A 16,646-nucleotide genomic window follows, 5' to 3' on the forward strand; every position below is an offset into this window, starting at 1 on the left:
GTGACGCGACGGGGCCCTTGAATCCCACGAGATTGGGCCGCACGGTAGCATGGTGGTTAGCACAATTGCTTCACAGCTCCAGGGTCCCAGGTTCGATTCCCGGCTTGGGTCACTGTCTGTGCGGAGTCTGCACGTCCTCCCCGTGTCTGCGTGGGTTTCCTCCGGGTGCTCCGGTTTCCTCCCACAGTCCAAAGATGTGCAGGTTAGGTGGATTGGCCATGATAAATTGCCCTTAGTGTCCAAAATTGCCCTTAGTGTTGGGTGGGGTTCCTGGGTTATGGGGATGGGGTGGAGGTGTTAACCTTGGGTAGGGTGCTCTTTCCGGGAGCCGGTGCAGACTCGATGGGCCGAATGACCTCCTTCTGCAGTGTAAAATCTATGTCTATGAACAAAGAACAGAAAATATAGCACAGGAACAGGCCCTTCGGCCCTCCAAGCCTGTGCCGACCATGCTGTCCGTCTAAACTAAAATCTACACTTCCGGGGTCCGTATCCCTCTATTCCCATCCTATTCATGTATTTGTCAAGATGCCAATTAAATGTCACTATCGTCCCTGCTTCCACCACCTCCTCCGGCAGCGAGTTCCAGGCACCCACTACCCTCTGTGTAAAAACCTATCCTCGTACATCTCTAAACCTTGCCCCTCGCACCTTAAACCTATGCCCCCTAGGAATTGACCCCTCTACCCTGGGGAAAAGCCTCTGATTGGGAGTCCTGAAGGGGAGGGAGTGGAGCTCAAAAGGGGGGGGGGGGGGGCGTTTGGGGGAGGCCTGAAAAGGGAGGAGCCCTCAGTGACCCCATATCGGGGGTGCCATGACCTTTGGGGGGTGGGGTTAATGCCCATGTGTGCAGAGAGTGACATTGTTCGGGGGGAGGGGGGGCCTAGCTCTCTTGGATATCAGGGCGCCCGTTCAAAATGGTGTCCCGCTCTCTGAGAAGACCGATATTTCTAAGTGTGGGCTTGACCGGGGCTCCAAACAATGACTAAAGTGTGGGTGAATACCGGTGTGGATCGCACCCAAAAGCTGACTGGAAACCTCACGCCAAACCCGCCCTAAATGACACTCGGCGATTTTTTGATTTCATTCTGCCGTAAATTTATTTGTTCATGGATGTGAGGGGCTGGTTTAGCACACTGGGCTAAATCGCTGGCTTTGAAAGCAGACCAAGGCAGGCCAGCAGCGCGGTTCAATCCCCGTACCAGCCTCCCCGAACAGGCGCCGGAATGTGGCGACTAGGGGCTTTTCACCGTAACTTCATTGGAAGCCTACTCGTGACAATAAGCCGTTTCATGTCCTTTCATTTCCTTGTGGGCGTGGCTTGTTAGGCCGGCATTTTCTGCCCGCCCCTAATTGCCCCTTGAGAAGGTGGGGGTGAGCCGCTTTCTTCATCTGCTGCAGCCCGTGTGGCGTAGGTGCAACCTCTGTGCAGTTAGGGAGGGAGTTCCAGGATGTTGCCCCAGTGGCAGTGAAGGAATGGCCGATATATTTCCAAGTCGGGGCGGTGAGTGACTTGGAGGGGAACCTCCAGGGGGTGGGTGGGAGGGGGGGGTGGGGGGGAGGGGGGTGGGGGGGTCCCCAGGTATCTGCTGCCCTTGTCCCTCTAGATGGTAGCGGCATGGAACTGACCTCACACCAGAGGCGAGCACCACCCTCACCCTGTTCCAGCGCGTGGGGTAATAGTCACGAGGGAGAATGTGTCCATCGCCCTCTCCCACAGTCACTGAGGCCAATGGCAGAACACTGAGCTACAGTTAGTAGGACTGGGTAGATAATGGGGAGGAATGGTGGGGGTAATAACATGGAAGGCATGGAGGGGCTGGTTAGCTCACTGGGCTAAATCGCTGGCTTTGAAAGCAGACCAAGGCAGGCCAGCAGCACGGTTCGATTCCCGTACCAGCCTCCCCGAACAGGCGCCGGAATGTGGCGACTAGGGGCTTTTCACAGTAACTTTATTTGAAGCCTACTCGTGACAATAAGCCATTTTCATTTCATTTCATGGGGGTAAGAATGGAGATAGCGGGGAGGGATTGGGGTGAACAAGGGGAGGGAATTTGGAATAAATGGAGCGGAATCCTCCTCTTCGCCGGCAGCGCGTTCACGCACCCGGATTTCCCGACGGAATGGTCGGGCCACAATGGGAAACCTCATTGGCCGGCTGCCGGAGAATCCCGCTGCTGGTGGGGGCGGGCCACACCGGAAAACTGGTCTGGCGGGAAGGGGAATCCCGCCCCCTGGTGTTTCGGATCTCGGCTCTGAACGTTCCTCGGATTTCTGAACTAAATGGGCTGACTGTGGGTGGGGGGCTCAGGCCTCTTTGTTTCACTAAAATGTTTTCTAATCACTCCTCTGTTTTTCCCATTTCCCACTTGCTGCTGCTCAGGAGGAACACTTGGATGAAAACCCCAACTTCGAAATCCAGGTGAGAGTACGCGGCAGAGTGACGCTTCCTTCTCCGCCACCCGGGAACTGGCGGGGGCGGGAATCGCGGTGGCCAGGCCCGCGATCGGGGCCCAAGTCCCGCCGCTGGGAGGCCTCTCCCGCCGCCGTGGTTTGAACCACCTCTGGTGGCGGCGGGATCGGCGGCGCGAGCAGGCCCCCGGGGTCCTGGGGGGGGGGCGGGGCGATCGGACCCCGGGGGGTGCCCCCACGGTGGCCAGGCCCGCGATCGGGGCCCACCGATCGGCGGGCGGGCCAGTGCCGTGGGGGCACACTTTCTCCTCCGCCGCCGCCACGGCCTCCACCATGGCGGAGGGGGAAGAGAATCCCCCAGCGCGCATGCGCCGGTGGTGACGTCAGCGACAGCTGACGCACCGGCGCATGCGCGAACCGGCGAAGGCCTTTCGGCCAGCCCTGGGTGTCGGGCGTCAAAGGCCTTGGGGACCGGATTTGGGGCCAGTCGGTGTGGCGCTAACCGCTCCGGCTCGGGCCTAGCCCCTCAATGTGAGGGCTTGGCCCCCAAAGGTGCGGAGAATTCCGCCTCTTTGGGGAGGCCCGACGCCGGAGGGTTGGCGCCACTCTGCTAGGCCGGGACACCCCGCCCGCCGGGTAGGGGAGAATCCCGCCCATGGTCATTTTCAATTGGTGAGTGGATGCACAGACTAATGGGCCTCCTCCTGGACGATTACGATGGTTAGAGCTGGTTTAGCTCTCTCGGCTAAATCGCTGGCTTTTAAAGCAGACCAAGGCAGGCCAGCAGCACGGTTCGATTCCCGTACCAGCCTCCCCGGACAGGCGCCGGAATGTGGCGACTCGGGGCTTTTCACAGGAACTTCATTTGAAGCCTACTCGTGACAATAAGCGATTTCCATTTTCATAAGGAGCAGGGAAAGCTGAGCTGAAGAGGTGACGGGAGTGGGGGAATTTACGGGACAAATACTAAACCATTTCTCAAAGGAGCAAAGCCTGTTGGGATAGACGATCCCGGAGTGGTGGCGATCTCTTGGGCAGGAAATCAGGAACTTCCTGAATGGGTGGGGGGGGGGTTCCGTACTTCCTACTTATCCAGGACGGTGATGTCACCATCCTGTCGCTGCCCAGTCAGCAGTGGCCACGGCGACCGGTGCCTGAATCGAGTTAGCTCAGCTCTGCGGAAGTTAGGCCCCCCAGCCTACTTCCAGCCAGGTGACGTGCGAATGATTGTGTCGCTGGAGAGTTTGTGCATTGTTGGGTGAATCCTGGCAGTTTCCTGTCGGGGGTGGGGGGGGGAGTTCTTCCAGTCAGTCATTGTGTGAAAAAGGACAGAGCTGCAAGAGACTCCCGGCTCTCTGGCTCATTGAGACTTTCGCCACAACCTTTGCCCCTCTCCCTGCCGTTTATATCCCCCAAGTCGTATTCTCCAGATTGTTTTGCTTGTTGTGAAAAGGGATTCAACAGGCCTCACTTTATACAATCCTTGGCAATCCCGTTCGGCACACAACTTCATCCCGTTCCCGCGTACCTCTCTGATCCCCATTCTCTTCTACTCTTCCAAGTCGATTTAGTACCAAGGGGATTGGAGCAGACGAGTAAAGAATTCTTTCGGAAAGTTGGTGAGGTCACACCGTGCCCCCCCCCCCCCCCCCCCCCCCCCCCTCACCCAAGGAAAGACATATTTGCCTTCAAGGGGGGGGCAGCAGAGGTTTAACAGACTGATTCCTGTGACGAGAGCATTGTCCCAGCAATAGAGATTGAGTAGACTAGGCTCACCTTCCTCCGAGTTTAGGAGAATGAGAGGCGATCGCATCGAAACGTAGAAACTTCTGAAGGCCCTTTGACAGGGTAGATATTGGGAGGCCCAGACCCCTGATGAGGGGGGGACACAGGCTCTAAACAGTCCAGAAACAGGGAAATAAGAATACTGGTCTGAACCGGCCTTGTACACCTTCAAGTGGATCGCCAGTGAAAACTGGGAAATGGGAATACCGATCCGAACTGTTTTTCCCTATTGAACATAGAACATAGAACAGTACAGCACAGAACAGGCCCTTCGGCCCTCGATGTTGTGCCGAGCCATGATCACCCTACTCAAACCCACGTATCCACCCTATACCCGTAACCCAACAACCCCCCCCCCCCCCCTTAACCTTACTTTTATTAGGACACTACGGGCAATTGAGTGTGATGAGGAGAAATTCCTTTGCGGAGAAGGGTCGGGCACCTTTGGAATTCTCTACCCCAGGGAACTGTGGTTTCTCGGTCGTTGAGTAGATACACGACAGAGATTGGCTTTCAAGGCCTGAGGGGCATCGAGGAATATAGGGGGTAGAGCAGGGAAGTGGAGTCGAGGTCGAAGATCAATCACAATCGCATTGAATGGCGGAGCAGTCAAGTCTCGCCACTGTCCCTTATGTACATCGGTAATCCCACAATGACCCCCCCCCCCCCCCCCCCCCCCCCCCGGACAGGAACAGGTAGTCTCAGTCACATCGACCCAACCTGTTCCCAGATCTCTTCCCCCTCTTTGCCCGCCTCTTCAAAGGTGACATTGTTGTGCCTCAACCTTTGACCCCACGCGGTGGGTGTTTTTCTTTTATTAATTTGCAGGATGTGGTTGTGGCTAGTTACTGCCCATCCTTAGTTGCCCTGAAGAAGGTGCTGGTGGGCAGCACGGCGGCGCAGTAGTCAGCACTGCTGCCTCACGGCACTGAGGACCGGGGTTCGATCCCGGCTCTGGGTCACTGTCCGTGTGGAGTTTGCCCATTCTCCCCGTGTCTGCGTGGGTCTCACCTCCACAACCCAAAGATGTGTAGGGTAGGTGGATTGGCCCCGCTAAACTGCCCCTTAATTGGAAAACATTAATTGGGAACGCTAAACTTATTTTTAAAAAAGATGGTGGTGGTGAGTTGGCTCTTGAACCGATGCAGTCCTTCCGGTGTAGGTACACCCACTGTGCTGTTAGGGAGAGAGTGCCAGGATTTTGCCCCAGCGACAGTGAAGGAACGGCCGGTATATTTCCAATTCGGGGTGTTGAGTGACTTGGAGGGGAACCTCCCAGGTGGTGGGGGTCCCAGGTATCTGCTGCCCTTGTCCTTCTATACGGTAGTGGTTGTGGGTTTGGAAGGTGCTGCCTAAGGAGCCTTGGTGAGTTTACATAGACTTTACAGTGCAGAAGGAGGCCATTCGGCCCATCGAGTCTGCACCAGCTCTTGGAAAGAGCACCCTACCCAAGGTTAACACCTCCACCCTATCCCCATAACCCAGTAACCCCACCCAACACTAAGGGCAATTTTGGACACTAAGGGCAATCTATCACGGCCAATCCACCTAACCCGCACGTCTTTGGACTGTGGGAGGAAACCGGAGGACCCGGAGGAAACCCACGCACACACGGGGAGGACGTGCAGACTCCGCACAGACAGTGACCCAAGCCGGGAATCGAACCCGGGACCCTGGAGCTGTGAAGCGATTGTGCTAACTACAATGCTACCCTGCTGCCCAATGTTTGTGGAAGGGGGAGCAATCCTACACCACACGGACACCAGCGGCTCAGCAAGGCGGCCCATCCACCACCTTCCGAAGGACAGTTAGGGTTGGGCAACAAATTCAGGCCTAGCCAGCAACGCCCCACATCCTGTGAAAGAACGCTTTTAAAAAAAGCAAATTCATTTAGCTTCCTCACGACCGTATCATTCTGAGATGCTGCCTTTAATGTGACCCCCTCCCTCCAACTCCCCCGCCCCCCCCCCCCCCCAAGTCTGAACGTACATCAATCCTGAGAATGATTATTGCTTTTCTAAAAAGAAAAAGTCAACACATCTTTCACTTATTGACACCATATTCCATCTGCTACCGTGTCAGCAATTATCTTATCAGCATCTCCCAACGCTTCCTCAGTGTTTCTAAAGAATTAACCATGTGTGTTATTTTGGTCTCCTCTGCAAATTTCACCACCACTCCCTCGAGACCGATATCCGGACCCTCGTTATGCGCAGCGAGTAGAAAATAGCCTCGATTCGAGGCCTGTCGGACACCACCGCCGACTTCAACCAGCCTGAAATTGTGCCTCGAGCTGTCGCTCGCTCAGTACTGCTCCTTCTCACCAGCTGTTCATCCGGTTTTCAATCCTCCCCCAGTTCCATAACCCCTGGTCAAAGACTTCCCTTGATAACCACAGCAATGCCCCTATCCACTGAACCTTGCCGACCGATTTGAGGAAGCTTGTCGAGCACAATTGTTCCCCTTGAAATCGGCAGTGACTGACTTTTTTTTTTTGCTTCTTCTAAATACGTGACCGTTTCATCCTTAATTAAAGGCTCCAAGACCTCCCCTGCCACAGACGATAAATTAACCGCCATGTAATTACCAACATTAACCATGCCTTCCTTTGGAGAAATGGGTTATACGTAGGCCAGATCCCCACCGACAAGAATCACGACAAGTTCCTCCCTCATGTCCGAGGATCGGCCGTTTTCTCCTCCTTGTTATGTGGATTGGGGGCAGACCATTGAGCTGCCTGGGCCCCGACCTTTCCTCCCTGTGGAGGGGGGGGAGGGGAGGGGGCAGTTGACAGTGGCGTCAAACTCTAGTTAGTCCCCCATTAATAATAATAATCTTTATTGTCACAAGTCGGCTCACATTAACACTGCAATGAAGTTACTGTGAAAAGCCCCTAGTCGCCACATTCCGGCGCCTGTTCGGGTACACTGAGGGAGAATTCAGAATGTCCAATTCACCTCACAGCACGTCTTTCGGGACTTGTGGGAGGAAACCGGAGCCCCCGGGGGAAACCCACGCAGACACGGGAATAACGTGCAGACTCCGCACAGACGGTGACCCAAGGTTGGGAATCGAACCTGGGTCCCTGGAGCCGTGAAGCGACAGTGCTAACCACTGTGCCACCGTGCCGCCCGCAGAACTGCGGTGAATTCTGCGCGTCCCGTTTCACAAAAGACATATTGGGCCGGATTTCCTGCTCCGCCAGCCGCGGTTTCCTGCGCAGGATCTTCCGACCCGGCAGTCGGCCAATGGGATTTCCCATTGGGGCCACCCCACACCGTCAGGAAGCCCCGGGGGGGGGGGGGGGGGGGGGGGGGGTGCGCTGCCGGATAGCAGAGGATCCCGCCGGCGGAGAATTCCGGCAATTGTATTTGGAGCAAGCGCAGCCGGAAATTTCTGGAACGTTACCTGAAAGGGTTAAATTGTGAAGACATTGTCTAGGCTGGGCTTCTGTTCCATCGAGTGTCTGGGTGACCAAATTCAGGTGGTTCAGATGTTCAAAGGGGTTGACCAGGTCGACAAGAGAGAAATTAATTCCTTTGCAGAGGGGAATAACCTTAAAATTCGAACCAGGCCCCCCCCAGGGGTTGCGTCAGGAAGTCTTCACACAAAGGATGGGGCAACTCGAGCTATCTTCCCTCAAAGGCTATTTTGGGGCTGGGGGTCAACTGAAAATTTCACAACCAAGGTTGCTGGATTTTCGGGGGTGGGGGGGGGGGGCAAAAGGGGATTAAGGATTTTGGCGAGGCAGAGATAGCTAGAGATAGGAAAGACCTTATTGAATGGTGGGTGAGGCTAAAAGGGCTGAATGGCCTCCTCCTGTTTTAATGTTCCACATACCAAAGGCCAGGGGGTTGCTGTCTGTACCCGATACCAGATTGAAGCTGGAAATGTTCTGTTGGAAGTGGAACAGTTTTTAGTTCAGAGCGTGGGCAAGCTGGCTCACTACCTCCCCGAGGTCACAGGTCACAATGGGATGAGGGGAGAGCTAGCTAAGGTAGACTGGGAGCAAAGACTTTATGGTGGAACAGTTGAGGAACAGTGGAGAACCTTCCAAGCGATTTTTCACAGTGCTCAGCAAAGGTTTATACCAACAAAAAGGAAGGACGGTAGAAAGAGGGAAAATAGACCGTGGATATCTAAGGAAATATCCTCGGTCGTGGAAGCTTTGGAACGGGTGCAGAGGAGATTTACCAGGATGTTGCCTGGTATGGAGGGAAAATCTTATGAGGAAAGGCTGATGGATTTGAGGTTGTTTTCGTTAGAGAGAAGAAGGTTAAGAGGTGACTTAATTGAGGCTTACAAAATGATCAGAGGGTTAGATAGGGTGGACAGTGAGAGCCTTCTCCCGCGGATGGAGGTGGCTAGCACGAGGGGACATAGCCTTAAATTGAGGGGTAATAGATATAGGACAGAGGTCAGAGGTGGGTTTTTTACGCAAAGAGTGGTGAGGCCGTGGAATGCCCTACCTGCAACAGTAGTGAACTCGCCAACATTGAGGGCATTTAAAAGTTTATTGGATAAGCATATGGATGATAAGGGCATAGTGTAGGTTAGATGGCCTTTAGATTTTTTCCATGTCGGTGCAACATCGAGGGCCGAAGGGCCTGTACTGCGCTGTATCGTTCTATGTTCTATGTTCTATGAAATAAGGGAGAGTATCAAATTGAAGGAAAAAGCATACAAAGTGGCAAAGATTGGTGGGAGACTAGAGGACTGGGAAATATTTAAAGGGCAACAGAAAGCTACTAAAAAAGCTATAAAGAAGAGTAAGATAGAGTATGAGAGTAAACTTATTCAGAATATAAAAACAGACAGTAAAAGTTTCTACAAATATATAAAACAAAAAAGAGTGGCTAAGGTAAATATTGGTCCTTTAGAGGATGAGAAGGGAGATTTAATAATGGGAGATGAGGAAATGGCTGAGGAACTGAACAGGTTTTTTGGGTCGGTCTTCACAGTGGAAGACACAAATAACATGCCAGCGACTGATAGAAATGAGGCTATGACAGGTGAGGACCTTGAGAGGATTGTTATCACTAAGCAAGATGGAAATGATTAGGTTATCCCCCACATCAATCACTGTTGTTAAGTGACTGGGGTTAAGTGACTGGGTCGGTCTTCACAGTGGAAGACACAAATAACATGCCAGTGACTGATAGAAATGAGGCTATGACAGGTGAGGACCTTGAGAGGATTGTTATCACTAAGGAGGTAGTGATAGGCAAGCTAATGGGGCTAAGGGTAGACAAGCCTCCTGGCCCTGATGGAATGCATCCCAGAGTGCTAAAAGAGATGGCTAGGGAAATTGCAGATGCACTAGTGATAATTTACCAAAATTCACTAGACTCTGGGGTGGTCCCGGTGGATTGGAAATTAGCAAACGTGACACCACTGTTTAAAAAAGGAGGTAGGCAGAAAGCAGGAAATTATAGGCCAGTGAGCTTAACTTCGGTAGTAGGGAAGATGCTGGAATCTATCATCAAGGAAGAAATAGCGAGGCATCTGGATAGAAATTGTCCCATTGGGCAGACGCAGCATGGGTTCATAAAGGGCAGGTCGTGCCTAACTAATTTAGTGGAATTTTTTGCAGACATTACCAGTGCAGTAGATAATGGGGAGCCAATGGATGTGGTATTTCTGGATTTTCAGAAAGCTTTTGACAAGGTGCCACACAAAAGGTTGCTGCATAAGATAAAGTTACATGGCATTAAGGGTAAAGTAGTAGCATGGATAGAGGATTGATTAATTAATAGAAAGCAAAGAGTGGGGATTAATGGGTGTTTCTCTGGTTGGCAATCAGTAGCCAGTGGCGTCCCTCAGGGATCTGTGTCGGGCCCACAATTGTTCACAATTTACATAGATGATTTGGAGTTGGGGACCAAGGGCAATGTGTCCAAGTTTGCAGATGACACTAAGATGAGTGGTAAAGCGAAAAGTGCAGAGGATACTGGAAGTCTGCAGAGGGATTTGGATAGGTTAAGTGAATGGGCTAGGGTCTGGCAGATGGAATACAATGTTGACAAATGTGAGGTTATCCATTTTGGTAGGAATAACAGCAAAAGGGATTATTGTTTAAATGATAACATATTAAAACATGCTACTGTGCAAAGAGACCTGGGTGTGCTAGTGCATGAGTCGCAAAAAGTTGGTTTACAGGTGCAACAGGTGATTAAGAAGGCAAATGGAATTTTGTCCTTCATTGCTAGAGGGACGGAGTTTAAGACTAGGGAGGTTATGTTGCAATTGTATAAAGTGTTAGTGAGGCCACACCTGGAGTATTGTGTTCAGTTTTGGTAGCCTTACCTGAGAAAGGACGTACTGGCGCTGGAGGGTGTGCAGAGGAGATTCACTAGGTTATTCCCAAATCTGAAGGGGTTGGATTATGAGGAGAGGTTGAGTAGACTGGGACTGTACTCGTTGGAATTTAGAAGGATGCGGGGGGATCTTATAGAAACATTTAAAATTATGAAGGGAATAGATAGGATAGATGCGGGCAGGTTGTTTCCACTGGCGGGTGACAGCAGAACTAGGGGGCATAGCCTCAAAATAAGGGGAAGTAGATTTAGGACTGAGTTTAGGAGGAACTTCTTCACCCAAAGGGTTGTGAATCTATGGAATTCCTTGCCCAGTGAAGCAGTTGAGGCTCCTTCATTAAATGTTTTTAAGATAAAGATAGATCGTTTTTTGAAGAATAAAGGGATTAAGGGTTATGGTGTTCAGGCCGGAAAGTGGAGTTGAGTCCACAAAAGATCAGCCATGATCTCATTGAATGGCGGAGCAGGCTCGAGGGGCCAGATGGCTGACTCCTGCTCCTAGTTCTTATGTTCTTATGTCACAGGTTAACCTGCACGTCACAGGTTAGAACATTGGTTGAGTTGGTAGATCTGATTAAAGTAGATTGACAGGCACGCCGCTGTGAACGACAGACGCCTGGGCCCGAGGGAATATCATCACCCGAACCCGTTAATTGTCCAATCCTGGCCACATCGCCTGTCTGAATCAGTCATGGGCCTGTCACACCTTCCGAATATTCAGTGCATCGGCGGGGTCCGGGATTGTGTCGGGCATCATGTACGAGAATGAATTAGCGTCTCCAGGAGATGCTGAGGAGGAAGGGACTATCCCGGGGTCAGGGTCTGGGCCAGTGAAACTTGCAACGTTGGCAGAACTCCAGAATTCCCGTTGGGAATATTCCTGGGATGAATCACGCTGAGAAATGTTGATGTTTCTGATCATCCTTGTGCCCAAAACCCTCCATCGCCTCTCGCCCCCACAACCTCCTCCATCTCCGCAAACGCCCGGTTAAACTCCTCGTCTTACCCCCGATTTTAATCGCTCCGCCGTTGTTGGCCGTGAATTTAGCTGCGTGGCAACCATGTCCTGGAATTCCATCCCGATACCTCCCCACTGCTCTCTCTCCCCTTCCCTTTTAAGACGCTCCTTAAAATACTCACCCAGTTTTTGGTCGCCTGTTTCGATCTCCAATTTCGGGGGGAGCCCTTCCAGCCTACTCCACCACGATCATGGCTGATCATCCAACTCAATAGTCTGATTTCCTCCCATGTCCATTGACCCCCTTTGCCCCTGGAGATATATCTAACTGTTTCACTGTGTCGGTGAACTCCACAGACCGAACACTCACTGGGTGAAGCATGGCCGTAATGTCGCTTGCTAATCCAGAGGCCCAGGCTGATGGTCGGTGAGGACATGGGTTCAAACCCCGCCGTGGCTCCCTGGCGCAATTTAAATTCAATCCATTTGTCAAAACTTGGAATTGAAAAGCTCGTCTGGAGTACTGTGGCCAATATTAATCTCCTTATCTAAGGACAGATGTAAATGCGTTAGAAGCAGTTCAGTGGAGGTTTACCGGTAACACCAGGAACGGGTGGGTTGTCATACGAGGAGAGATTGGAGAGGCAAGGCTGGGAGTTGAGAAGAATAAGAGGCGGCACATTAGCGCAGTAGTTAGCACAGTTGCTTTCCAGCCTGTTAAGGGCCAGGGTTTAGAGAATCCCAAAGTGTATCATGGAGTTCACCTGATCCACAACTTTTAATAGATTGTGGTATGGGGAGCACACGGCCCAGTCTACAGGTGTGGTACAGCAGAAATGGAAAAATTTGTAAAGCAAAACAATGTTTATTCTATGAACTCAAGTTAACCTTTTTAAAACATGCAGTGAACATCTTAGCAACCATCAATTCACATACAACTCCCAAGGAATAGAACACTTTGGGGGCCTCACGGTAGCATGGTGGTTAGCATCAATGCTTCACAGCTCCAGGGTCCCAGGTTCGATTCCCGGCTGGGTCACTGTCTGTGTGGAGTCTGCACGTCCTCCCTGTATGTGCGTGGGTTTCCTCCGGGTGCTCCGGTTTCCTCCCACAGTCCAAAGATGTGCGGGTCAGGTGGATTGGCCATGCTAAATTGCCCGTAGTGTAAGGTTAATGGGGGGATTGTTGGGTTACGGGTATACGGGTTACGTGGGTTTAAAGGAGGGTGATCATTGTTCGGCACAACATCGAGGGCCGAAGGGCCTGTTCTGTGCTGTACTGTTCTATGTTCTATGTTCTAAGTAATGCGTACGCTGTCCTTTTAACATCCCAAACACTTACAAAAGACATAACCTTAAACAGTTAGGTTGAAGTTACTACTCAGAACATTTATAATTCTGAATTCACCAAATGATCAAGAGATAGTCTTTTCATGGCAGAGAGAACAGCAGTACACCCGCTCTGTCTGGCTTCAGCTCCAACACTGAAAACAAAACTAAAACACACCCAGCCTAAAACGAAAGTAAAAAGCTGACAGATAGCCCAGCTCCACCCACACTCTGACATCACTGATAAACATCCATTTCTTAAAGGTACATTTCTTAAACACTCATTTCTTAAAGGTACTCTCACATGACAAGCCCCAGTGTCCCAGGTTTGATTCCCGGCTTGGGTCACTGTCTGTGCGGCATCTGCACGTTCGCCCCGTGTCTGTGTGGGTTTCCTCCGGGTGCTCCGGTTTCCTCCCACAGTCCAAAGATGTGCAGGTTAGGTGGATCGGCCATGCTAAATTGCCCTTAGTGTCCAAAAAGGATAGGTGGGGTCACTGAGTTGCGGGGATAGGGTGGAGGTGTGGGGCTTAAGTGGGGGGGGGGGGGGGGGGGGGGGGGTGCTCTTTCCAAGGGCCGGTGCAGACTCGATGGGACGAATGGCCTCCTTTTGCACTGTGAATTCTATCATTCTGTGAGCATAAGATCCTGAGGGGTGTTGACAGGCTGGATGTGGAGAGGATGTTTCCTCTTGTGGGAGAATCTAGAACGAGGGGTTACTGTTTGAAACTAAAGGGTGGCCCGTTTAACACGGAGCTGAGGAGAATTCGTTTCTCTGACGACGAGTCGCTGGAACTCTCTGGCCTACATGTGACTCCAGCCCCACGGCGATGTGGCCAATTGAGGGCAGCACGGTAGCATTGTGGATAGCACAATCCCTTCACAACGCCAGGGTCCCAGGTTCGATTCCCGGCTGGGTCACTGTCTGTGTGGAGTCTGCACATCCTCCCCGTGTGTGCGTGGGTTTCCTCCGGGTGCTCCGGTTTCCTCCCACAATCCAAAGATGTGCGGGTTAGGTGGATTGGCCATGCTAAATTGCCTGTAGTGTCCAAAATTGCCCTTAGTGTTAGGTGGGGTTACTGGGTTATGGGGATAGGGTGGAGGTGTTGACCTTGGGTAGGGTGCTCTTTCCAGGAGCCGGTGCAGACTCGATGGGCCGAATGGCCTCCTTATATACTGTAAATTCTATGTAATTGAACCCTCTGGAATGGTCGAGCAAGCCGCTCCGTTTGGGGGCAGTTAGGGATGGGCAACAAGTGCTGATGTTGCTAGAGTCAGCCCAGAATAAAGAAAAACAGCTTTGATCATTGTTTATGCGGCTTATCCGAGCCGCACTCCTGGGCAGCAGCTCCGGGCATTTCACAAATGCCGATTTATGTTGTATTCGGCTGGATTCATTTCAATAACTTTCCTTCGCTGATTTAGTTTAACAGACAGCAACAAGGAGAACACATTCCGGGACACGATAGCGCGAAGGAATGCAGCGAGACAGGAAGCCGGGGCCGCAGACAAGGCACGGCCAGAAACCCAGCGGGCCAGCCGCCGGGCGGACGGCCACGAGCCGCGCCAGGCGCCGCCGTTCGAGACCGTGGAGCTGGAGCCCGTCCAGCCGGCGGCGCCGCGGGGACTGGCAGCCAGCAAGGCCGAGGAGCTGCAGCGGGAGCAGGCTCAGCGGATCGCCGAGCGCAGCCGGTGGTTCGAGTCCGCCAACCTCAACGACGGCCCCCCGCGGACGGGGGCGGGCTGGACCACCCCCCCTCTCCAGGCCGGCGAGCCCCTCAGCAAGGACATCGAGGTCAAATGGCAGGAGCTGGAGCGCATTCCGCTGCGGGAGCACAGGCAGATCCCCATCGCCTCCTTGCGGCCTCCCAATATCAGCGGCAGTGACTGCGGGACATCGTGGGCCACCGAGCGATTGAAGAGGGAGGTAATGACTGGAATTGTTACGCTTGTTGGGGGGGGGGGGGGGGAAATGGGCAGACGGGGGGGGGGGGGAATGGGCAGACGGGGGGGGGGGGGGAATGGGCAGACGGGGGGGGGGGAGTGGGCAGACGGGGGGGGGGGGACGTAGCATCGAATTAATAGCGCAAAGACAAGCCCTTCTTGACCGCACAATGGCGCAGTGGTTAGCACTGCTGCCTCACGGCGCCAAAGTCCCAGGTTCGGCTCTGGGTCACTGTCCGTGTGGAGTTTGCACATTCTCCCCGTGTCTGCGTGGGTTTCTCACCCCCCACAACCCAAAGATGTGCAGGATAGGTGGATTGGCCATGCTAAATTGCCCCTTAATTGGGGAAAAAAATTATTGGGCACACTAAATTTACAAAAAAGTTCATTCCTAAACCGGGATAATCTGACTTGCCTTTTATACAAATTGACCACGCTGGACACCCCAGCCACTCCCCACGGGTTCCACATTCAAATCACTGACCGGGGTCATTGGGGAATTAGGTTAATCGAAGGTCCGGGTCCCAGCATGCTTTTCAATATCATAAAAGGCTGTTTCTCCTCCGAAATTAGCACTTCCCCCACCCCACTGCCTCCGACGGCCTCACCTTGGACAGGGGACATGTCGGAGGTCGCAGGTGACAGCTGGCGTGGCAGTGACCCCCCCCCCCCCCCCCCCCCCCCCGCCTGCCCCTCGAGGAGGACGCCCCTTATTGCTACGGCCAAGCTCCTTCCGCCTGCTCTGCTATTTCCTTGCGTGGTTCTGCCTTAAATTCTGTTCGATAACCCTCCTGGGCGGGCCTCGGGAAGCTAAAGGCGATGGGTAAGGGCAGCTTGGTGCTGGTGGCTCAATCTACTCGTTTCTTTTGTAATGTTTGTTTTTGGGGTTTTGATTCAGATTTTAGATTTAGATTTATTGTCACGTATACCGAGGTACAGTGAAAGGTATTGTTGTGCCTACAGTCCCGCCAGATCGTTCCTTACATGAAAAACAATGGACTTACACGGTGGCACAATGGTTAGCACTGCTGCCTAGCAGCTCCAGGATCCCAGGTTCGATTCCCGGCTTGGGTCACTGCCTGTGCGGAGTCTGCACGTCCTCCCCGTGTGTGCGTGCGTTTCCTCCGGGTGCTCCGGTTTCCTCCCACAGTCCAAAGGTGTGCGGGTTAGGTGGATTGGCCGTGCTAAATTGCCCCTTAGTGTTCAAAAAGTTAGGTCAGGTTACTGGGTTACGGGGATGGGGTAGAAGCGGGGACTAAGGGTGAAAGCAAATTACTGCGGATGCTGGAATCTGAAATGAAAGAGAAAATGCTGGAAAATCTCAGCAGGTCTGGCAGCATCTGTAGGGAGAGAAAAGAGCTAACGTTTCGAGTCCCATGACGCTTTGTCAAAGCTGCCTATTTTGTCAGAGCTTTGAGAAAAGTCATCGGACTTGAAACGTTAGCTCTTTCTCTCCCTCCAGATGCTGCCAGACCTGCTGAGATTTGCCAGCATTTTCTCTTTCGACTATGTGGGGTGCTTTTTCCAAGGGCCGGTGCAGACTCGATGGGCCAAATGGCCTCCTTCTGCACCATAAATTCTATGATTCCATAGATATTGGATTAAGCGTATGGAGTGTAGTGCTGAAGATGTGTGGAGAGATCAGTTCAGTCCATAAGAGGGTCATTCAGGAGTCTGGTGACAGTGGGGAAGAAGCTGTTTTTCAGTCTGTTCGTGCGTGTTCTCAGACTTCTGTATCTCCTGCCCGATGGAAGAAGTTGGAAGAGTGAGTACGCCGGGTGGGAGGGGGCTTTGATTATGCTGCCTGCTTTCCCCAGGCAGCGGGAGGTGTAGACGGAGTCAATGGATGGGAGGCAGGTTTGTGTGATGGACTGGTCTGCGTTCACGACTCTCTGAAGTTTC

At 52.7% G+C, this 16,646-nt stretch overlaps 1 protein-coding gene across 1 annotated transcript in view; it reads left to right on the forward strand.

Annotated features, from left to right (window-relative positions):
• The window catches only part of LOC119956640 (myosin phosphatase Rho-interacting protein-like), a gene marked incomplete at its 5' end in the record, with an annotated part of 71,673 nt that overhangs the window by 25,975 nt on the left and 29,052 nt on the right, over positions 1–16,646 (forward strand). The window contains 2 exons of the mRNA XM_038783979.1: positions 2,384–2,422; positions 14,226–14,727. Coding sequence (XP_038639907.1) covers positions 2,384–2,422; positions 14,226–14,727 — 541 coding nt within the window. The remainder of the gene's footprint in view (positions 1–2,383; positions 2,423–14,225; positions 14,728–16,646) is intronic.

Source organism: Scyliorhinus canicula, chromosome 23 (genome assembly GCF_902713615.1).
Source record: "Scyliorhinus canicula chromosome 23, sScyCan1.1, whole genome shotgun sequence".
In the NCBI taxonomy this organism is placed as follows: domain Eukaryota; kingdom Metazoa; phylum Chordata; class Chondrichthyes; order Carcharhiniformes; family Scyliorhinidae; genus Scyliorhinus; species Scyliorhinus canicula.